Here is a 25,146-nt window from a genome sequence, read left to right as displayed (position 1 = left end):
TATGATTTATATATGGTGTTATATATGTATATTATATATATACATATATATTTGTGTTTAAACACACATACTACTATATGCTCATGTACTTGCAAACACATCTACAAACAATGTGGCTGTCAAAGTTGGAATTTGCAGACACCACACTATCCTCTCAGGCCTCTCACCAGCATGCTCACCTGTCATCCTCCTGCCTCACTCTATTATTGTTTCAGGATCTCTCGCAGGGATGCTCTCTCAATTGCAGGGTTTCAATGTGAACCTTTAATAAGTCAAGCCATGACTACATGTTGACAGAAGAAGCCTAGACTTGCTCCCTTCACATATGCACACTCCCTCCCAAATAACCTGCAAGTATTTTCACAAGGATCTTCTGGAGAACAACTTGCCTGTCTTTTCTGTCAAGGCCAAGAGAGAAGCATTGCTGAGGGGCCACAGAGAAGGGAAGACAGCACCATTGTCACAGGTTCATAGTGTGAAAAAGACCTTAGAGGTCATCAAGTCCAACTAACTGATTGTATAGATGAAAAAAAGAAAAAAAAGAAAGAAAAGACAGAGTCTCACAGAGATTAAATGATTTGACCAAGGTCACAAAAGTAGTAAGTGAGAGAAGCAGGATCCAATTTCAAATTAAATATTTTCCCACTGAATCATGTTGCTTGTCCAATGTTGAGAGTAAGCAAGACTCCTTTCACAGGCTCCACAGACACGCTGGATCACACACCTGTGTACACGTGTACACACATGTACACACACACACAACACACAAATCAACTCTACCAACAGTGATTCAAGCTTCCCTTTGTTTTAATACATTTTCTTGATCTGAGCTTTCTTCGTGGCTAATGAGCATACACATCTTTGATATTTAGACATAATGCTTAAAATGTGACCTGTCTACAGAACATCCACAGGGAATACAAGGGTTCAGTAGGGGAGTATTATATTTCCATCAGGTAGTGAACCATACATAATACGAGATAGGCCCAGCTGAAATCTAACTTAACATTTCTCACCCCAAATGGACAGCTGATATTTTGAGGGACAGTTTCCCCCCCATGGAATAGAACTCAGCCTCTTGGTGTTTTCTTTTGTTTTCCCTAGGAGAATTTATGGAAAGGAGCACATTCTTAATGTCATAAAGTTGCAATATATGTCAAGTACAAAGTAAAATGTACATGTAGAAATTCTTTATTCCCATTTCTCCTGAATCAAAATTGTTCTACAAGACATGGGATTATTGAACTGGAGATTAATTTTATCCTATGCATTTAAAACTAAGCTGAGGTTTGGGAATGCTGGATTTAGAATATGAGAACCCAGGTGTGAATTATGGCTTGGCACCTCATTTGACTTAAAACAAGTTTGTTTGGTTTTTAATGTGTTTCAATATTTCTACTTTTTATATGAGGGGTTGGATTAGATTAGATTCCTTCTAAATTACCTTCCAATGTTAAAGTTTCTTTATTACAAAGAGATTTGAGATATCCTTGAAAAATTTAATGATCCCATAATTGGTCATAATTAATAGACAAGCCTTAGGCGATTGCCTAAGGCATGTAGAAGTTTGCATTTTTTTTCAGTCACTCAGAATCAGTCAGAGGTGAAATTTGAACTCAGATCTTCTTAATTCCAAATCCAATTCATATCCACTGCAGTGGAGTGGAGAACCTTCAGCCTTGAGGCCACATGTAGCTTTTTAGATCCTTGGATGTGACCTTTTGACTGAGTCCAAGTTTTACAGAAAAATCCTTTTGTTAAGGGGATTTGTTCTGTGAAGTTTGGATTCAGTCAAAGGGCCACACTTGAGGACTTAGAGGACCACATATGGTCTCAAGGTGAAGCCTAAGGTTCCCCACTTTTGCACTACACCATGTTTTCTCTTCTACCTGATCTCTCTTAACAAAATGAGTTCTCACAATGGCATTCCTTGAGTTGGGAAAATCATACTTACTTTTTTTTTTTTTTTGCATGTTATTCAGAGACACACAAATAAATTTCAGTACACTCTCTGCAAGAGAATATTTCTATCATCATCATCATTATCATCATTCCTAATTATTGCTATAGGTAGTTTATCTAAGTTTGAATCTCATTTTAGACATTTCCTAACTGTATGATTAAGGGAAAAAAAATTAACCTCTCAGAGGGCAGTTACCTCATTGTAAAATTCAGTTAATACTTTTACTAGCTATCTTATAGGGTTGTTCTGGGGAAAGTATTTTGCAATTCTTTTTTTTTTTTTTTTGGTTAGGCAGTTGGGGTTAAGTGACTTGCCCAGGGTCACACAGCTAGTAAGTGTCAAGTCTTTGGTCTGAGGCCAGATTTGAACTCAGGTCCTCCTGATTTCAGGGCTGGTGCTCTATCCACTGTGCCACTTAGCTGCCCCTTTGCAATTCTTTAAATGCTATTTAAAGTGATTTATTATGCATATTCCCGGTTAGAGGAGATAAACTTGCTTGATCTCTCATTCTAGTAGGAAGAGTTCTAAAGTCCCCTCCTGAAATAAAGTGAAGGGTCTAGGTTGCCTTAATTGGAACTGTCACAGACAATATCAGGCTTTGATGTAATTAAATAATTTCTGTTGTTTGAGGAGAGAGATATTTCTAATTCTATGATTTTGGTATTTAATTTTGTTTTGCTTAATATAAATAAATTCACATAAATATTTATTCCTGCCTTAGATATACTTGTTGTAGCCCCAACATTTCATTGGGTCAAGTCATTTTATCTGCTCTCTAACATATTTCTTGTTTATAGGGGAATTAAACCAAATGCTATAAAAGAAGTTGTCAAAGAAATAGATGAGTGAAAAAAAAAAACAAAAACAAAAACAGATACTGTGGTCATCAGTGAGATGATAGCTGCAAGTTTCCTTGCAAAGGCAAGAGAAGAAAAAAAAGCCCTGACTACAATGGATGAGCTGTGATGAAGTTTTAGAGGAGGTGGAAAAAGGTCCCAGAAGATGGGCATGGAAAGACTGGGATTTGAGTCCACACTCACAGGAATAACATCACAAGATTTTGGAGCAAAAGTCAAGATTACAATGGTGATATATATATAGTCTCATATTCAATTATATTATTTTTCTTGTCAATAAAACAAATGATCTACCTCACCTAGAGGTAATCCAAAATTCAATTCTAGCCTTATCAACACAAAAACACATTCTAAACATTGTTCATATTCCAACCTTTATGAACATATGTACTTACTCTGACACTCACAGATCTAAACACAAATCCAAAATTGCTTCTGTCATCTCTATATGTTTTTCTGTTTGTTTTCCTTTCCAAATCTTCCTGGCCCTCAACTCTTTTCTAAATGGGGAGGGGTATCACTCTGGGATTATTTGTTTTCATTTCTTCCACTACAGTTCTTAAGGAATATGTATGATATTTCCACATACTTCTCAATCTTCTTTCTATTTCTTTTTTTATTCTTTTATCTGTTTCTTTTTTTGAATAATTATGAATGCACATATTTCTTATTTACTTATGAACCCCTAAGTGGAGCAGTGAATAATATTGAACTGGGAGTCTGGAAAAACTAAATTCAAATTCTTCCTGAAAAGCTTTCTTAGCTGTGTGACTTGGACAAGTCATTTAAACTCTATTTTCCTCAGTTCACTCATCTGAAAAATTAGGACAATAATAGCAACTACCACTTGGAGTTGTTGTGAAGATCAAATGAAATAACATATGTAAAACAGTTGACAAATCTGAGAGCACTAGATAAAGTCATGAACAAAAAATTTAGTATTCAGTCTCTGAGATGCAGTGAGATGCCTTGAGCTTTTAAAGTTTTCTCAAAGAATTACAACTGACATTACATGGAACTACAGGCTTTCTTACTCTAGAATTGTAGCTCTGACTATTCTAGCTAAAGAGTTGGTCTGAGAATACAAGCAGAGTCACAACAACTTGGTGTGAAGGTGGTAGAGGCACCTAAGGCTCCCAGCTGCAATTATGTCATGCTTAGTCTGCTCTGACATGATGGTATTCTCCATCAATCAACAAGAACATATCATGCTAAAGAAACAAATTGGCTTCTGAGTGTAATGAATATATTTTAGAAGTTGGGGGTTTTATGGAGAATATAGGTCAGAAGAGTGAATGAGTATGTTGTTTGTGTGTATATGTATGTATGTGTGTGTGTGACAGAGAGAGAGAAACATAATATAGAGACACAAATGGAGAGATAGAGCAATACAGAGATAGAGACAAACTGACAGAAGCAGAGAGACAGAGAGACTGAGGCAAACGTCTGATAAAGTTGTGACTCATATAGCAGGTACAAGTTCTCTGTGAAAGTGATGGTACTTTTGATAGAGGATTATAAGTTCATAGACAATAAATTTAGAACTTCTGAGGACCTCAGAGACCCTCTGATTAAAGCATATATCATTTTACAAATGTGAAACTTCATTTTAGTGAGGCTAAGTGGCTTGTCCACAATACCAGTGCTAATAAGAGTCAGCAGCAGAATTTGAACCCATGTTCAAGCCCAGCATTCTAAGGGTGAGGCTAATTCTGTGCCGCAGTGTTATAATAAGAAGATTCTATATAGGAAAGACAATTTTCTCATCCCATTCAGTCCCACAAGAGAAAAGAATGCTACAGAGAGAGAGTGAGATCAGTATGATGCGGTTTGGGGGTTCAGGTGTCCTGGGACCCCAAAAGCACAACACATGGATCCTGTCAGTAAGAATTCAACCCAAATCTTCTTTCGGCCAAAGACGATGTTTATTGAAGATTCACCACATTAGCTAGACTCTTAAGGAATCTGAGCATCTATGGGCTTTTGGCTAGATTGTGAAAAACTGAGGGCCTTAATGGAGACAACATGGACCTTATATACAGAAAGACTGGGGAGGGATCTAGGAGTGGCCAAGTAGTCTATGAGGTAATAGAATTCCAGGGAAATGGAGCCTAGGTGGGACCAATGGTGGGAAGTGGCCCCGGGACCATAGGGAGGCAAGACAATGGAGGGCCACGCTAGGCAATTGTGGGATTGGGTGTAGCCAAAACAAAGGGCCAGTCTAGGTCAAGGATAACAGAATTGGGGGATTGGGTATAGCCAAAATCATGGTCTCAGGGGAATGCCAGAGATCTCCTTAATCAAGTGAGAAATTCAAAAGGAGTCCAAAGGTTTTCTAGGGCCCATAGACAAATGGAGCCCAAATTGAGACAAAGGTCTCACTTTGGGCCTATACCCCATCAAGTATGGCTGAGTAAGAAGAAGGGAAAGGAACAATTATTTTATTAGGTATCTATGTGACAAACACTATAAAAGTGCTAAGCATTTTACAAAAATTCTCATTATCTCCTCATAAGAACCCTGGAAGATAGGTGTTATTATTGTCCTCATTTTATAGTTGAGGAAATTGAGGCAGACAGATACTATGTGACTTGTCCAAGGTCACACAGTGAGTAATTGTCCTTAAGTTCAAATTCAGGCCTTTGTGATTCTAACCTCAGTGCTCTACCCACTGTACCAGCTCTGGCCTCAGAAGACATGGGTTCAAATCCTGCCTCTGATGGTTGATACCTATGTGACTTTAGACAACTTATGTAACCTCTCTAACCCTCAGTCACCTGAGCTTTAAAGCGAGACAATTGGACTGGATGACAAAGCCTCTTTTTCATTTCTAGGTAGTGGATGCTCTGAGCAAGTGATTCTTCCACAGCCTCTCAGACCATTTTTAACTCTGTCTGGTACTCCAACACCTCAGGCACTTTCATAAGGAATGCCCAACCCCACCCCTCTACCTATTGACTTTTTTTTTTAACATAGAAAGACAAGAGACTAGGACACACACAAGCTAATTAGAGGGGATGGTGGTAGTATTAGCCTTCACAAAGGACTGAATTCGGATTCAACACTTTAGAAGACAGTGCCTTGAAAAGTGCCTATTTCATCAAAATATTTGTTTCTTTTCTTTTTTTTTCCCCCCACATAGGCAGAGTACCCATGCTTCCTATATAGCCCTAAGACTAAGCTACCAGATAATGGATCCATAATCTTTGCCTCTGATGAATCTCTGAGTTCATCTCAGCCCGAAAAACCACCTTTGTGCTCAAATTTTAGGGGAAAAAATGGATGATTATTTGAGTTCTTAGGGATTTGAAGCTGTTTCTAGGGACAGGCTGAAATTCCTTCTTCCCTCAAAGCTGACTTTGACGAAGTTTAGACCCTGGGTCTGGCCCTGAGGGACAGCAGAGTCCCTTAAGGGACAGATGATTCTCTCCATAGAGCTGATTGGATAAAGGATGGAGATACTCAAGGCATAAATTGTATTGTCCCCCAATTCCAGAGTAATGGATGCATAGGAATTCATATGTACTGAGAAGCTGTTGAAACATTTGATGACTTCAGTCCCTGCTACCTGTAATGTCTTATTTTATCAGTATTTGTTTTTTTCTTTCAGATCACTATTTATACAGTGGGCCCTTCCCCTGCTGCAACCCTAGTAATCGTTACTGTCTATAGGGTTGGAAATTTGTACAGATGTAGAGCCAGGCTTTTAATGCTGAGAAAAGAAGAAGAATCTGAGGGAGAATTCTGAGCCAAGGCAGACTGAAGAACCAATGGACCATGTGGATAAATATTCACTGCTTGCCACGGTAACCACTCTATGTACATGTATTCACAGGGTAAAAAGCTAATGGGCACTTAAGGGAAGCCCCAATAGGAAAGTTACTTGAGTAATCCTAACAGGAACTGGGACTGGAACTTTAAAAAAAAAGGAAGAAAACAAGAAAACATTACCAAGAACTGATTATTAAACACTAGGTCCTTAGCCAGTGTTCTCAGACATCTATTTTGTGGGAGGGTTCATTCTGCCTAGGCAGGTAGCAGAAATGAGAATTTGACTGATGTATATATAATGAAAAAGGAACAGGAGAAGTTGGATATGTGCATGAAATCTACTGACAACACAATCCTGTCAGTTGGGGAGGAATCTGTGATGAATTGATCCTGTGAGCTGAGTTTTTCCTTTGGGAAAAAAATGAGTTGGAAGGGAGTCTGAATAATGGTCTTCTTATTTTCGGAAGGTTCTTTTTCTAGGAGTGGAAGAGGAGACTAGGTGCCCTCTATTGCTACCAAGAACAAAGCCCACAAATACTTCCACATCTCCCAATTATGGGAATTTGTCAAATTGTAAGGAGTTTAGGGCAGATAAATCAATCAAGATGGTTTTAGTCTTCTTGAAGACACCATAGAGTGGTTCTACTTGTTTGCCAGGCTGTGGGGAGGAGAGGAATATGATTCTTCTGTCCTTTCCTGCCCATGATAACTAGATTTAGAGTCAACCAACTCTGAGCATGTGTAAGCTTCCTAGTCAGTGGATCAACTAACAGTGTAGAGGAGATAAATAAAAATTAGATGAACCTCTGATGTCCTGCCTATAGTTCAGATGAGGACATAAGACACAGTCATAAGATAGAGAATAATAAAGCTATACTGTAATATGAATTAATGAAAAACATGTTTTATTAAGCATGTTAGATATTATTAAGTGTGTTGTGTGTTATTAAACAGTAGGTTCCAGGCACTGTGCTAAAAAGAAAATAGGTTCTGCTTCCAGGGAGCTCACCCTCTCTCTCGAGTAGACAATTCATATAGGACAGTTCAGAGTGAAGTGAATGAGAAAGTCCAGAGATAGGAGAGCATAACAGTGTCTGTCCCCACAGAAGCCTGCTGCCACAGGGAAGGAGGGGGTGGGCCTTCAGTTCAGAGTGAAGAGGGGACTCTGGGTTCCTTCTGGCAAGCTTGGGGATGGGGGTTTAGTGTTCAGGGGAGGAAGTTCGGGAATGGACTCTCCAATGGGAGAAGAGGGAAGCTAGGTGCCTTTAGAGGTCAGTTCTTGTCTTGGCTCTGAGGTCTGTAACTTCCAGCAATGAGATGGGAATAGTCTAGCCTCTCCAGTTCAATAGTCCTCCTAGTTCAAAAGTCTTTCCCTCAGTCAGGACCTGCACTTTGTCTTAGAATGATCAGCCCCAATTAAGTCATTCTTTCCAGCTTCCTTTTGACAGCTTAAATCTTAATGTAGTTGAGTAGCTATGAACAATGGTATGATTATCATTTTTTGTACTAGGATTAACTTCATTATACCCATCATTGTACATGGTACACCTCCTTACAGGAGGAATCATAAGAATGACGCTGTAGTATGAAAGAATGAAGAACTGAAGAATTAAAAACCTTTGGTTAATATATGAATGAGAGTTTTAGGGGAGTGCAAGTAGAAGGTTAGATATAACAAGATTAGTCTGAGCAGGAGTATTCTGGAAAGGTTTTGTGGGACAGACAAGCCTTAGAAGATCAGATGATTTTTAATGGATCAACTTAATCTTAATCTGAGAGACCTTGGGAGGGGGAAGATATTCTGAGATGGCCTGAGTAAAGTCAGATTGTTGAGAATGAGTGCAGCAATATTGTCACTGGGGAGAGTGGAGAGACTGGACTTGAAGGAAATGGAAATTGTATTTGGTACTTTGTAGAAACTTACAATATCTGTGCTGGAAAGGAACTCAGATATCATTTAAGAAAACCACTTTTTTTTTTTTGGTAGGAGGCAATCTGAGTTAAGTGATTTGTCCAGGGTCACAGAGTAAGTGTCTGAGGTCACATTTGAACTCAAGTCCTCCTGACTTCAAGGCCAGTGCTCTATCAAACACCTAACTGCTCCCACACCATCCAATTTTACAGAAGAGTAGACCAAGCTGAGAGATAGAAAGTGATTTAGTCAAGATCTCACAACTCAATTACTAACAGAACTAATGGGTTCATACATCCCATCAGGTAGTCATTCCTTTGCATCACACAGTTCTCATAATTTCAGAATTTTTCCCCATACTATTAAAGATCCTTACTAATGTCCTTAGCAAAACTTTCATCAGAAGTCATCAACAAGCATTGTTAAACCACCTGCTACATTCCAGGTATGATACTAAGCACTGAAGATACAGAAAAAAGCAAAAAAATAAAAAATAAAAAATAGTCCTGCTGTCATAGAGGTCACAGTCTAATAAAAGAGACAAATTGCAAATAAGTGTGCTCCATCAAGATAAAGACAGGATAAATTGGAGATGATTGATAGAAAGGAAGGTATAAAGATCAAGAAGGACCAGGGAAGGCTTCATGCAGAAGGTGAGACTTTAGCTGAGATTTGAAGGAAATGAGAGAAGGCCTTATGTCTAGCCTACAAAAACTCCCTGGATAAGGAGGAGTTTTGATGAAGGAAATAACATGTTCATATATTTGTGTGTGTGTATATATATATATATATATATATGGATATATGTGTGTGTGTATATATATATGGATATATGTGTGTATGTGTGTGTGTATATATATATATATATATGGATATATGTGTGCATATATATGTGTGTGTATATATATGGATATATGTGTGTATGTGTGTATATATATATATATATGGATATATGTGTGCATATATATGTGTGTGTATATATATGGATATATGTGTGTATGTGTGTGTGTATATATATATATATGGATATATGTGTGCATATATATGTGTGTGTGTATATATATGGATATATGTGTGTGTATATATATGTGTGTATATATATATGTGTGTATATATATATATATGTGTGTATATATATATATATATGGATATATGTGTGTGTATATATATGGATATATGTGTATATATATACACACACACACATATATATCCATATCCATATTATACATCTCCATATATATCCATATACATATCCATATATATATATATATATATACATATCCATATATATATATCCATATATATATATATATATATATATATATATATATGAAGAGAGAGAGAGTATTCCACTACTGAAGACTAACTTCCAGACAGCAATTAGATGAATGCTCTGGGTAGGGGGAGGCAGGCTAGAATTTTTAATCCACAAGCAGGATTGTTACATAGCAGAATTTGGGGGTTTTGTTTATACATTTTCTCAAAGTTCTAAAGTGATACAACTGTTCTGAAAATATCTCTTCATCCCATCTTTATCCATGTGGCTTTCTAATGTTTTGAATCCCTTAATATAGAAATGGGTCTGAAGTCACTTCCTCTATAGGACACCTAAAGCACAGAAGGGATGAAGAAGGGTCAGGTATCATTTCATGTTGGTATACCCACTTCTACGACATGCATTTATCATTTCTTTAAAGAGTTCTAGAATTTGGCCGGGATTTTAAATCAGTCTCACTAGCTCTAGTTTACAGACTCCATTATCTTCCTTTTTTGAAAATGTGGATATTCCCCCTTTTCTAGTCTTGCAGCACTTTTGCCACAAACTTTCAAAAATCACTGACAGTAGCTTGGGAAATCACATCTATCCAGTTCTTTCTTTGTTTTCCTTCCACTCAAGGATGTGGTTTCAAGTCAGGTGACTTGAACTCATTAAGAAGGGGGAGAGGGAGTCTCTCTTATGATTATTGTCTTACCTAACTTGGTTATGAACACCCTATCACTTCTACTTATTCTGTGATTTTTAGTCCAAGGAACAAGATGTTCAAAATCAGAGTAAACTGCCCTATAGGGTAGTGATTTCTTAATCACTGAAGTTTTTCAAGCTAGTGTTCTACTTCTCAGTTATGTCCTTTCCAGTTTTGAGTTGGTGTGGTTCTCTGAAAAATGAACAGCGTCCTAGGCAAAGCTTATTTCCTAGAACTAAAGTCAATCAAACTTTCTGGAGGTAAAGGTGACCACATGTCCAATACCATACAAAAACAAAGAAATGAGTATGAAAATATATAAGGGGAAGTCTAATCAATAGGCTGAATTCCCTTTATTTATGGCTTCAGTAATGAGTGTGCTAGAGCCAGCTCCTCCAGGATCTAGAGAGTTGGTTTTTGAATTTTCAGTGTAAGCATTTAGAATTTAAAATTTGGCAAGCAATAAAAATCAGAGCTTGATTTCCTTTTTTTATTGTTTAGACTTAACAAAGTGAAGAAGAAAAAGTTAATAACGCAGATTCAACTTAAAAGTGTTTCATGTGTTCTTTCATGAATTTTTTTTTTGGAGAGCCAGTTATAAGACATTTCCTGGCACACCCCTAATTTCAGAATAGAAATGGAAGGCCAGCATCCAGAAGACAGTCTTCAAATTTCACTGGCACTGGTGATGGCTTGTTGGGGTGGGTAGATGAGAATAGTTGCATTTATGTGTGTCTGATCAGATCAACACTTTCATTGATGTAGGGGATCCCCTGTAAGAAAACTCCCTCTGTCAATACATATCTGTAACTAATCTGCTACTTATAGTTTTAGAGAGTTGTTGGGGGGGTGGGGGTCAATGAGATGTTAAGTAACTTACGAAGGCCTACAAAGCCAGCATGCATTAGAGGTGGATTTGAACCAAGACAATTTCTCAAGACCAACTATATTTTAATGGGTGAGACAAAAAATACTACAGCATCATTCTGGTCAATTTCAAAAGTGAAAAAAAAAATCGTACTAGATTATATGCTCCAAGGAGATTTTTCATCCACATAAGTATTTGGTCTCCATCCATACAAGCCTCTGGGTCTTCCTCTCAGGGATTAACCTGTGAGAGTAGAAGTCTCAGGAATATTAATTTAATCACAGGGTTTAGAGTTGAAAAGTAGTTGGATAGCTAATAATTCACTCTCCTCTTTTTTACTGATAGAGAAAGTGAGGTCCAGAAAGATGAAGTGATATACTAAAGGGTACACAAGTCAAGACCCAGGGACTTCAACCCCAAATTAGTACTCAGTCCCTATAACATTCCAGCTTACCCACTAACCTTGTCTAACTATGGGCTGTGGGAGTCAGCAGTTAATGCAACATTAATGGATTTAAAATGCTATGGGAATTTTTTATGCTGATGTCTAGCCCCAAGTTTTATTGCCTATTGCATGCACAATTGTCTTTCTAGGGCATTTTCTTCCCTCCTTTCTGTAAAACAATAACAAGAAGAGGAGGATAAACTGACAACTTTCTTCAAAACATTTCATTCACTAAAAAATTATCTCCCCAACTAGTTCTTCTTAAAGGCAGTAACTGTATTTTCTATACTACACAATGCCTAGCAATGTGCTACATTATCAGGAGAGGCTCAGTATGTATGTACATACATATGTACTCATGTATGTATGCATATATGTGTGTATATACGTATGTATGTATGTATCTACCTACATATCTATAGAAACTATATACATCAACAGTTATATGTATGTAGATACATATAGATAGATAGCAGCTAGGTGGCACAGTTTATAGAAGGAAATCAGACTCATCTTCCTGAATTTAAATCTGGCCTTAGACAGATACTAGCTGTGTGACCCCGGGTAAGTCACTTAATCCTGTTTGCCTCAGTTTCTCATCTATAAAATGATCTAGAGAAGGAAATGGCAAACCACTCCAGTATCTTTGCCAAGAAAACCCCAAATAGTGTTATGAAGAGTTGAACACAACTGAAAAAAACAACTGAACAACAACAAAATATAAATAGATACATAACTAGATACTGTGTACATATAATATGTGTGTGTATATATCTATATATATCTGTATCTATCTATCTATCTATCTATGTGCAGAGAGAAAGAAAGACACACACAGAGAGAAAGAGAGACATATATATAGAGATTTGATGCTATTGACGATGATGATGGTGATGAAAGGTATGATGATTATAAATTGTGATAATAATTGTCCACCTACTTACTGGAGATCAATTAGTAAAGACTTAGTAATATTTGTTCTTCTTTCATTCCAGGGAAGGAATCCATTCCAGTGAGCATCATGTCTGTCTTCAATTCCTCTGCCCTCTACCCTAGGTTTCTTCTAACAGGTTTCCCAGGGTTTGAGGCCATGTATGGTTTGATCTCCATCCCCATCTGCCTGGTCTACATTATATCTATAGCAGGAAATACCACCATTCTCTTTATCATTCAGACAGATCCCTCACTCCACCAGCCCATGTACTACTTTCTGTCAATGTTGGCTCTGACAGACCTGGGTCTATCTAGCACTACATTGCCTACTATGCTCAGTGTCTTCTGGTTCCATGCCCGAGAGATCCCTTTCAATGCCTGCTTGATTCAGATGTACTTCATCCATGTGTTCTCTATCATTGAATCTGCTGTGCTGTTGGCCATGGCATTTGATCGTTTTGTGGCCATCCGTGAGCCCCTGCGCTATTCAACCATCCTTACCAATGGGGTAATTATTGGGATTGGGCTAACTATTGCTGGAAGGGCACTGACTTTGGTCTTCCCAGCCTCCTTCCTCTTGAAAAGGTTACAGTACCAACCCATCAATGCCCTTTCCTATTCTTTTTGTCTGCACCAGGACCTCATTAAGATGACAGTATCCAGTCGGAGGATTAGCAGTATCTATGGCCTCATGGTGGTCATCTTTTCCATGGGACTAGACTCAATATTGCTTCTTCTGTCCTATATACTCATTCTGGCCACAGTGCTGAGCATTGCTTCTAAGTCAGAGCGTGTTAAAGCTCTAAACACCTGTATCTCCCATATCTGTGCTGTGCTTACCTTCTACACACCCATGATTGGGTTGTCTATGATCCGTCGCTATGGGCAGAATGCTTCCCCAATAGTCCATGTGCTCATGGCCAATGTCTATCTTCTTGTTCCTCCACTCATGAACCCTATTGTGTATAGTGTCAAGACCAAGCAGATTCGCCTGCGCATCCTTAAGAAGTTAAAAAAGCAAAAGGGATAGGGGGACGCACAAATTCCTTCCTCAATAATACTAATTATGCTTCACCTTCGTATAGCATTTAATCATCTCCCAAGTTTGAAAAAGTACAATATCATCAATAGTGAATGATTTAAAATGAAAATATTATTTTAAGAGAAAATAAGTTAACTATGAACATGTGTAAACATCAAGTAATTAAATTATATTTAAACATAAAATTTAAATATAAACTTTATGGAATATTCAAATACAAATAAGATGTCGGGAGCATGTGAAATCTAGGGAAGCAAAGACACAGAATGCCCACAAAAGAACTCAGTTGATCCCATAAGATTTCCCCATGAATGCAACATGGAAGGATATGTTGCTTTTCTTCAGTTCCTTTCAATAAAAAGGATGTTCTTAGCCCTATTTCCCTGGAATGATTTAAACAAACTGGTCAAAAGAATATTGGAAGAGTTAAATAAGGTCAAATATCTGTCTACCCTTTGGAAAAAAGACAATGGGAAAAGGACAACGGATTTCAAGTAGGAAGTTTTTTTAAAGGATTTCAATTTTGCCCATAGTATTAAAGGTAAATATGTCATAAGTTTTGGGTTCAAGAGAAGCCATATTAATAGAACTTTTGAATGAAAACCAGACACTTGATGACCAGGATATGTAGATACAGTAGAAAATATTATTTAATGCTCCTGTATCATATTTTGTGAAGCCTTTCATTGAAGGGTTTCTTGTCAATTCCAGCTGATCATTTGTTAGGTACATTACAAAAGAGAACCTTGTTGAAGGAAAGATCCAGTTAGGTAATCTTTGATTTAATTTTGTGATTTTATCAGTTGTGGAATTATTGAAATTTTCAGAGGAAACTTTTTTTTTTTAAAGAAAATTTGCTTGGTTTATTAATCTTTGGAAGCTATAGATCTCATGGCCACAGAGGTTGATGAAGAGAAACCAAACTGATAACCACAGTCTAAGTGAATATCCAAAAGCAATAAAATTTAAGAGTATCATACATTTAGAACTGAAAGGTATACTATAGCTCATCTAATCAAGGCCCTCAACTTCTAGATGTAGAAAGAGGCCCAGAGAGATTAAATGAATTAACCAAGATTGTTGTTTATCCTTTGTTTTTCTTTTCCTTCCTTCCTTCCTTCCTTCCTTCCTTCCTTCCTTCCTTCCTTCCTTCCTTCCTTCCTTCCTTCCTTCCTTTCTTTCTTTCTTTCTTTCTTTCTTTCTTCTTTCTTTCTTTGTTTCTTTCTTTCTTTCTTTCTTTCTTTTGTTAGAGGCAATCAGGGTTAACTTGCTCAGGGTCACACAGCTAGTGAGTGTCTGAGGCTGGATTTAGACTCAGGTTTTCCTGACTCCAGGGCCTGTACTCTATTCACTATGCCAGCTGGCTGCCCCAAACTTTGTTTTCCAAAGAGGACCAATTTCATCACAGGGTGACTAGCTCATGAATTGGATTTAAGTGACACACAGTTGCACAAAGTTGTCAGCCTCACTCTATCTTCCACAGTCATTGAAGTCCAGAGAAAAGACAAGAGTCAGGATGATGGGAGATGGCTGAGGATGTGGGGAATGACCTTGGCATCTTCAATATCTGATGAAACTTTGAGTGTTCCATGGTACCTGTTTCAGCTGCCTTTGTGGCCATTGGAATAAGTTATTCTTATTGGCCCATTCTGCTAGGGAAAGTCTTTGCCTGTTTGGAGTAGAAACCCCCTTAACTCACTGACAAGTCTGAGGCCTGTTGGTGATCCTCAACCTGGTTTAGGCAGTTTGCCAAGACACTTTTAGCAGAGTGTGGCCTCTGCACATGCTACAGCATCTTGGAACTACATGTGAGAGTTGAGTGGCAGGTGGACACCAAAGGTGGATGAGCAGACCTAAAAAGGGCTCAGCAAGCCCTCACATCAGAGGTGCTAGTTCTCCCCAAATTCCTGGAATGGTTGCATTCCCATTAGACCATAAATTCTTTGAGGGAAAAGACTTTTTGTTTTGTTTTGTCCTCTTTTTGTATCCCCAGGGCTTAACACAGTGCCTAACAAATAGTAAGTGCTTAATGAATAAATATTAATTGAATGATTTTGATACTGCCATCTTCACAAACCATTTTGCTGATGAAGTAATCCCTATTAGCCAATTAAGGAGCTGCCACCTTCATAACTTGATACAAGACCATAGGTCCCTGTACTGCCCATTAAGTTGGTAGAGACTGAACTTGAGAAGCAGAGCTAAGGAATCACAACATCTTCATCTCCTTGCTCCTGAGATCTCAGCTGGATATGTGTATGCATACAAATGAACAAACAAACAAATAAGTAAATAGATGACTGAATGAATAAATAAGTAAATAAATTAATAACCAGACAAGTAAATAACTAAATGATTGAATTAATAAATAAGTGAATGTATGAATAAATGAATGAGCAAGCAAGCAAATATATTTGTATGTCTATATAGATAAGCATACATATATGTACCCATGTACACACAAAATAACACACATAAGTATAAATGTCTGCATGTATACATATACACATATATATTCATATGCACAATACATATATATGTATACACAAATTAGATTACATTAGAATAAAAATTCTGTGCTATTTTTTTTTCTGAAGTGGCAGTTTGTGTATCATTAAAAAATATTTATTGAACTGCTAAGTGGTAAGAAATAATATGTAGGATAATTTGCTTAAATCTGTTTCACTTTTTTTTTACTTCAATCAATCCCAAACTAATGTCATTTTCCTATCTGAGAAAGGATTTGAATTTTAAGACACAACCTCAAACATAAGAATGTAGATCTCTTTGCCAGGAATGGACTACACCTCTATATCTAATGAGCTAGTAAAACTCTGCTTGCCTGAATACTTGCAGATTTATTTAAAAAAGCAAAAGAGAGGAATAAAATTGTTTATATGCACATCCATCAACCTAGCTACCACAAAGAACTGTTATGTATAGAAAAAAGAATAGGAACTGAATTGCCCAGAAATTCACAGAAGAGGAGTGAACAATAAAATTGATGATTTTGTGTGCCAATAGGCAAATGGTTGGTTGGTTATTGTCCTTCGTTCTCAAAGGGGACCAAAATGACACCACTATGTTGAGATCAAGGTACAGGGTGTCCAGCTGTGCCTGATCATAGCAATATGAGCTTAGAAGGCTCTCCCCCAGGTCTGGCACAAATAGTCCATATGATCATTTGGAGTGGAGATGTTTCTAAATTTGGGCATCTCATGTTTCTTTTGAGTTACTGCAATTCTGCTTTGCCCATAGACTGCAGTACCTTCTTTGATGTAGGTACTCCACTCTAGATGATTCTGTGCCAATGTGTCCCATGTCTCACAATTGATTCCCACGTTTTTCAGAGAGACCGGGAGAGTGTTCTTGTATCCTATCTTCTGATCTCCATATGAGCATTTGCCTTACATAAGTTCTCAGTAAAATAGTCTTTTAGGCAAACATACTTTTAGCATTTAAACATGGCCAGCCCAACAGAGTTGCCCTCTCCAAAGTAGAGTTGGCAGTTCAGCTCAAGAAAGGACCTCAGGGTGCAGTACCTGATCTTTCTAGGTGATCTTCAGAATCTTCCTAAGACAATTCAAATAGAAGCAATTCAGTTTCCTGGCATGGCACTGGTATATTGTCCAGGTTTCACAGGCATACAACAATGAGGTCAGCACAGTGACTCTGCAGACTTTCAGTGTGGTAGTCAATCCAATACTTCTTTTCTCCCACACTTTTCTTTGGGGCCTCCCAAACACTGAGCTAGCTCTGGAATGTGTGTGTCAACTTCATCATCTATGTGAAAAACCCTGGAAAGTATACTATGAGGTAAGTGAACTTCTCCACAGCATTCAAAATGTCTCCATTTGCTGTATCCAACATATGGATGGTGTGGTGCTTCCTGGTGGAAAACCTGTGTTTTCTTGGTGTTAATTGTTAAGCAAAATTATCATAAGCAGCATAGAAGAGATCCATACTTTGCTGCATCTCAGCCTAAGAGGTTGCATTGAGTGCACAATCATTATAAACAAATATACAAAATATGAATGGCAAGTAAGTTGAACAATAGATTCTATCACTGAGAGGGAAATTTGACATTATAAATATCACTGAGACTTTCTGGAAATAGACTCATTAAAATGGCTCAGGAAGATCTTATTCTAAAAGAAAAGGATACACAAAAAAGGGGCAAGGGGTGGGTTGGCATAGGACATTAAGAAAATATACTCAGGTGAGGAAATCCAGGAATGTAAGTAGGGAGGCTATTTGGGTGAAGAACAATGGAGGAAGACTCAAGAAGTGAAATGATCATTGGAGCATTCTACTGACTCCCTGACAAGAAAGAGGAAATAGATGATTATTTCATGCAATATATCCCAAAATTGGCATAGAGAAATGATACTGAAGTGATAGGGTCTTTCAATTATTTGAATATCTAATGGAATACTTTTTTATGCCAAAAACAGAGCAGCTAGCTATTTCTTGATGTCTTTTAATAAATTCATCCACTGAATGATCAGAACAACAATAGTAAGACTGCTATTTTGGACCCAATTCTTGCTAAAAATGAGAAACTTAATCTTGAATCATAGTGATAGAGACATTGAAAAGAAGTGAGAAAAATGATCAGTGCGAGAGACAAAGGCAATATCTTGGCAAATTAAATTCAAAGCATTCAGAAAAATGGTAAGTGAGGAATAAGAAGGTTTAAAGAAATAAATTTTAAAAATTATTCTTATGAAGAATTCAAAAGAGAAGTTACCTAATGAGATCAACATGTATACAAGATAATTCATACTACAACTTAAAAAACATACAAAAGATGGATGCAAAGACAAATATCAGTGGAGGATTAATGTTTTCCTATAAGAAAAAAAAATATTAGGAATGCAATAGATACCTCAACCATTATCTTCAAGCATCTGCAGCATTGTAATTTTGAAGAGAAATTAGCCTTCTTTTTCCTGCTTGGCTCCAGAAGGCTGAACAGTAAAAGGATGGAAGTTGTAGGACTATTTTGATTCAAGAAAAAGAAATCAAAAATCCCAAACAATTAGATATTTCATAAGTGGAATGGATTGCTACAGGAGGAAGTAGATGGATTCCCTCTCACTAGATTTTTCCAAGAAAAGATTGATCTGGCAACATTTGTAGGATGGATTAGAAGCTGGGGTGAATGTTGGCAAAATGGAGCCAACAAAATGAGTTAGAAGGCTGCTGAAATAATCCAAGTTGACATAATGAGAGCCTGGAATAGAATAGAATAGAATAGAATAGAATAGAATAGAATAGAATAGAATAGAATAGAATAGAATAGAATAGAATAGAATAGAACAGAAGGGTGGAATAGAAGGGAATAGAAGGGTGGTTAAAGACAAAGAGAAGCAGGATGAATCTAAGGGATAGTGTAAAAGTAAAAAAGAGTTACTCTTCTCCATTTCCACTGAAAATGGAATATGAAAAGAATGGTCTTTTCCTCAGGAAGGACTTAAGTCAAACATCAGGGGAAAAAAAATAACCTTCCGGTTGATGTGTGATAAACCATGTCTCATGCAAGGAGATGGGTGTGTAATCTCTTCCAAAGAAGACAGCTCTGTACTATAGCTTTATTCCTACTCCCTCTTTCTTGGTTGGTGAACTGACTATTCTGATCAGAGGCAATGACATGCAGACAATGACTTTTCAAAGCTACTTTCATGGCTGAGCCTCTGTGTCTGAACTCTGTCCTGTAAATGATAACTTAAGGATCAAGTGCTAAGATACCAGATATCAGCATCCAATTACAACATTGGAGGGAGAGGGCATGACTGGCATGAGGACAGGGTGATGAATACACATGGTCCAAAACAAGAAAAAAAGGAGTAAATGGAGAGACTGAATTAAATTTCACCAAGAAAACCAATTCAGATAACTAGGAATAAGTTCAGGAAAATTAACCTAGTTGGGGGGGATGGATATGTAATAGGAAAAGTCATATGGAAAGAAGCATGGAGAATAGTCATAAAATTCTTCCAGAGGTGAAAAGCACAAAATAATGTTTGCATTAAGCAAAGAACCAGTTCAAGACAGAGCATCACGATAACCACATCCCATCTTCACTCAGCTGTGATGCTGTGATGCTGTGGTGCTATTATTATCATCCTCACTTTTAGAGATCAGGAAATTGGGACAGATAGAAGTTAAATGACTTGCCCAGGGTCAGTCAGTTAGAAACATTCGTTAAGGGTTTCAGGCACTGTGTTAAGTTCTAGGGATAAAAATAAACTTAGTATTTCATATTTCAACATAATTTCTTCACAAAGATGCTATATATAATGCATGGAAGAACAGAGTTCCTTGATACAGAGTATGGAAAATGATATTCTTCAGGCACATTTCCCTTTATTATTTTTCTTGTCTTGAAATAGTATATAATCCAGGTTCCCTTAACCTGGGTTTCAGGGATCCCAAAGGAATTCATGGATGGATTTCAGGGGATACATGAACTTGTGGGGGGGGGAGGGATTACATTCTTATTTTCACACATATCTAATTGAAATTTAGCATTTCCCTTAAGCATGAATGTTGGGTAACAAACATTCTAAGAAGGCATCCATTGACTGTACCAGATGAGGAAATGGGTATTTGAGAAAATAAAAGCTTCAAAGCTCCTGATCTAAAACACCTCCCTAAATCCTATCTACTCCTAAAGCTTTTGCTCCTTGAGTCCACAGAATTTCATAGAGATGTTTTATTTTTTTTCCTGCTTCTCATCCATATACACATAATCTTGCCAAGACAAGTGAAGGGAAAACAAAGACAAAGGTGCAAACAATTGATAACGGTAAGCATTTTTCTTCACAAAGGACTGGAATGAGATTCCTCTACATCTCAGAGGACATTAAATATACAATATAACATAATTGTTGCTGTTCACTCACTTTTTTATTCATGTCTGACTCTTTATGACCCCATTGAGTGTTTTCTTGGCAAAGGTAATGGAGCAGTTTTTCCACTTCCTTCTCCAGCTCATTTTACAAATGAGGAAAATGAGGCAAGCAGGGTTAAGTGACTTGCCCAGGGTCACACAGCTGGTAAGTGTCTGAGGTCAGGAAGATGGGTTTTCCTAACTCCAGGCCCAGCATTTTATTCACTGTGTCATCTAGCTAGCCATATACTATATTTCATCAAATATCTTCCTTTTTCACAAATACTCGCTGTCCTCAGCAGCTCTTTATAGAGCCTTAGGTTGTTTCATTGTTGTTTCATCTGCCTTTTTTCAGAGCTACTTCCTTCTCCCTAGTTTCCTTCCTTTTGTCTTTCTAGCTTCCAAGAACACACATGTTTCCAAACCTTCTGAAAACAGGTCATTGGTTCTGTTCTAAGGGATGAGTCTATGTGACTTAGGGACCTAAAAAGAAAGTGTAAATTTCCTTTCTTCCCGAGGGACTGGTCTCGAAGTCAAGGGCTGGCCAGGAGGAAGAGTACAGTCCCTGGAGAGGAATATACTGTTCTCCCAGCTCTGCAGGTTGGCTTTGTGACAAGCTGAAGTCACAAATAGAACTTTTTCAGCCTCCTAGACAGATAAGTGATAAAGATTTACAGAGCTGTTGAGTTGTATAAACATTCAGAGACCTGAATCTTGATTGCTTTCTCTTTCTTATTCTTCTCCCAAGGCCTTTTTCTCTTAAAAGGTCATTCATTGCCCATTCTGCTTTTCCCACCAGGACCAATGTCTATAAAAGTGAGAATCTGGGGAGCTGCCAGTCCGATTGGTCTACTGCTGACAGAGGAAGAAAAACCTGAGGAAAGAAGGTGAGCTGAACTGGGATCCAGGGCCCTATAAGGAGAATACTTTTTAAAATTTTTAAAATTTTTATTTTTTGAGGAGAGAATATAGTGATACTTTGAGGAGGGATACAGTCCCTACTATGTGGCAGACACTGTGCTGAGCAGTTTTTAAAAATAGCATCTCATTTAACCCTCACAACAACCCAACAAAGTTGGTGATATTATTATTCCCATATTACTGTTGAGGAAACTGAGAAAAATGAGGCTGTTACTTGCCTGTGGTCACATAGTTATTGAGTATCTGAGGCTCAATTTGAACTCAGATCTTTTTTACTCCAGGCCCTAGTGTCTATCCAGTGTGCCACCAGCTACCTCAGGAGGAACTTTTTTTGCTAGTACTCCTGACTCATGTTGGTTCACTGGCTTTCCTCCATGCTCTGAAAGCTCTCTCCTCATCTCCGCCTCCTGGCCTCCATATCTTTGTTCAAGACTCAGCTCAAACTCCACCATCTGCAGGAAGGTCTTTCTAGCTTCACCACACCCCCACTGCTTGTTCCTTCTGCTTAAGACTACCTGCATTTACACTGTATGTATGTGTGTTTTATGTGCATAGCCACTTGAACTTGAATGTTGTCTCCCCAATTAGAAGGTGAGCTCTTGGTGATCAGGACCATGTTGCTACTTTTCTCTGTATCCTCAGTGCTTAGCACAGTGTCGGTCACATAGTAGGTACTTTAGTAAATTCTTGTTGAGTGGATGATGGGGAAAATTTTTGGAAGGCATGGTAAGTGTGAAGTCCTTGGGAGGGACTTTGAGCTTTGGGAAGGATTATTACAACTGGAGGCAAAGGAATAAATAGGTCGTTTGGATCACTTAGGGAGGGGAGCAGGGAAGAATTGAATACCTGTGAACACTTTGGCTAAAAAATAACTGTAGGGGCAATATATGCCATGAGTTGGGTTTCCTCACTCAGGGAGGTGGTGGAAGGTTTGGTGAATATCTAGATAATAATCTATCTCACTATGTATATGATCTTCAGATCTATTTATCCAGTCCTAATATTTCTCTTGAGCTCCATTCCTTCATTACAAACTGTTTCTTGAACATATCAAATTGGATGTCCCCATATACATTTCAAACTCAACATGCCCAAAACATTATTGTTCTTTTCAAATCCTCTACTTACCTCAATTTCCATATTACTGACTAAGGGACCTCCATCCTTTCTATAACTATATTTCAATTAAATTGATTTAGGTTATAATCCTGTGCATTTTTATTTTATGCATTTTAAAACATTTTCCAAGAATGGATCTATAGATTTCACTAGCCTGCCAAAGGAATCCATGAAATACAAAAAAGGTTTAAGCATCTTCTATCTAGACCTATTCTCTCACTGTACAGATAAGAAATGAAAGGCCCAGGGAAGGAAAATGACTTGGCCAAGGTCACAACACTAGCTAATAGATGAGCTGGGAGCAGAATCTATGTCTTCTTATAGTCCTTCAAATGGAAGGAAGGAAGGAAGGAAGGAAGGAAGGAAGGAAGGAAGGAAGGAAAGAAGGAAGGAAGGAAGAAGGAGAGTCTCAGGCTGGATTTAAATTCAAGTCTTCCTAACCTCAGGCCTATAGCACTATCCCCTGTACCACCTAGCTGCCTATAGGTCCAATATGTTCTTTGCACTACATCATATTGCCCCCATAAGTTCAAAATTGATCCTATAATCTTAATAACCTTCATTAATTTTCCTAATAGATGGTTTTTATTTCATATACAATTCAAGGCATCCATCCATTCAGCCTATGTAGGAAATATCACAAATTCTGAAAGAGTAGGGAATTAATTTTAAAATAGGGGTGAATATTATTAAGAGTTCTGTCTTTAAGGAGAAACTACCTACCAGGAGATACACAGAATTTTTGGGTAACGGAAGACATTCTGGGATTGTTAATTCAGAAGATCACAAGATTAAAGCATAGATTATTGCAAGAGACTTTGGAGTTCATCCAGTCCAACCCACTAAAATAGTTTTACAGATGAAGAAACTGAGTCCCAAGGCAGTTATGACTTGTCCAAGGTCACATAGGCAGTAATTAATAATGGTAGTAGTGCTTTTCCATGGCATCACATTGTCTCAGGGAGTCCACAAAGTGGAAGCTACAAAAGCAAAGAAATTATTTGGTTATTTTTAAAAAATTTGTCACAGTTATCTTTTCCACATCCCAGTAGTTAGGAGAGCCATGGTACTCCCAAGATCTGAAAAATTCGCATAAAATTTTTTGGTCCTCCCTCCATACTAGACAAGAAGTCTGAATTTTTTCATTTTCCTTTATGGGGTGTTGATATTGTATAATACTATACATATATTTTATGCATTTCTGAGTTTCTCAACTTTTTCTATGTCATCTGCTGGTTTTTGTGTGTCATCTTCAGCTTCGAGAAAACTCCCCCCAAATTCCCATAACCATAATGGGGAAAGTTGCAATGTGGAAAGGATAGCTGTATGTGTATGTATATATACATATATTTAAATAGACATGCATACATTATAGATGTGCATACATGCATATGCATATATACATACATATAAATACATACATATAGTAGGGGAGGGCAGGGTGCAAGTATGAGCTCAGGTGCTATCTACTTCAGTCAAGCCATAGCAAAATACCAGTCCCTTCTTTTATGATGTAGCGGGATTTTGATACTATATTATATGAAGTCACAAGGCTATTTATAAACATGTGCTATTGAGTTTGTCTTTTTGTATAGAGAATTCGAGAATACAAAAGTATTATAAATGGATGATACGTTAGTGTCCAGTACACATTACCTTAAACCATCACCCAGTGGGTAAGGCAAAGAGGAAATATAGGTCATTATTAAGTAGTATTGAATGAGCGGATTGGGCAAATACAGAGCTGAGAAAAGGAAAGCTGCCAACTTAAGCTGATCAGTGCATCTACCCACTTGCTAACAATTAAAGCAGTTCAAAAATTTAATTTCCTGCTTTAATGAAAGCAATCCAAAACCTGAACAGGCTGTTTCACATAATGCATTACCAGTTATTGAAAGATTTCAATTCAATAAGATAGTTTTTTTTTCAGCTCCTGCTATGTCCCAGGACCTGCTTTAAGCAGTGGAATACAAAGAAAGACAACAACGAATCAAAATAAAACAGTCCCTATTGTCTAGGATCTTATATGGGGTTGGGGGGTGGAGAGTGGTGTTGTTAATGCACATAAATAAGCAAATGCCAAATAAAAGTGAAGTAAATGGAAAGTCATTTCTGGGGTCGTGATGGGAAAAGCTAGTAACTAGGACAGGAATGAAGAAAAGCCTTGTGGGGGGAGGGGAGGGCTTATGAGCACTCCAAGAGACAGAGGTAAGGAAGAGTGACATTTCAAAGAAGGAGAACAGCTTGTGCAAAGGTGCCAAGAAAGGACTTTAAATGTCAGACATGAAGAACAGCAAGTTTCACAGTTTAACTATAATGTTATATGTGAAGGGGAGTAACATAAAACTAGTCTGAAAGGATAGTTTGAAGACAGATGTGAAGGTCTGTAAATATCAGATAGGAATTTTTATTTGATCCCAGAAGCAAAAGGAAGACTTCAAATAGAATCTGAAGAA

General features: G+C 37.6%; 1 protein-coding gene across 1 annotated transcript; it reads left to right on the top strand.

Moving 5' to 3' along the window:
• The first annotated feature begins 12,785 nt into the window (after positions 1-12,785).
• LOC110195108 (olfactory receptor 51G2-like) lies at positions 12,786-13,877 on the top strand. Its single transcript, XM_020967750.2, has one exon. The coding sequence runs from the start codon at positions 12,802-12,804 to the stop codon at positions 13,741-13,743; it is 942 nt and encodes a 313-aa protein (XP_020823409.2). The 5' UTR covers positions 12,786-12,801; the 3' UTR covers positions 13,744-13,877.
• Positions 13,878-25,146: the final 11,269 nt, after the last annotated feature.

This window comes from Phascolarctos cinereus, unplaced genomic scaffold (genome assembly GCF_003287225.1).
Source record: "Phascolarctos cinereus isolate Bilbo 61053 unplaced genomic scaffold, phaCin_HiC Scaffold_726;HRSCAF=1367, whole genome shotgun sequence".
Taxonomy (NCBI): domain Eukaryota; kingdom Metazoa; phylum Chordata; class Mammalia; order Diprotodontia; family Phascolarctidae; genus Phascolarctos; species Phascolarctos cinereus.
Note: the sequence above shows the minus strand (reverse complement) of the source record. Positions and strands in the feature narration are given on the sequence as shown.

Bases quoted from the DNA above. Each gene is read 5' to 3' on its own strand.
- LOC110195108 (XM_020967750.2), top strand. From the start codon at position 12,802: ATGTCTGTCTTCAATTCCTCTGCCCTCTACCCTAGGTTTCTTCTAACA.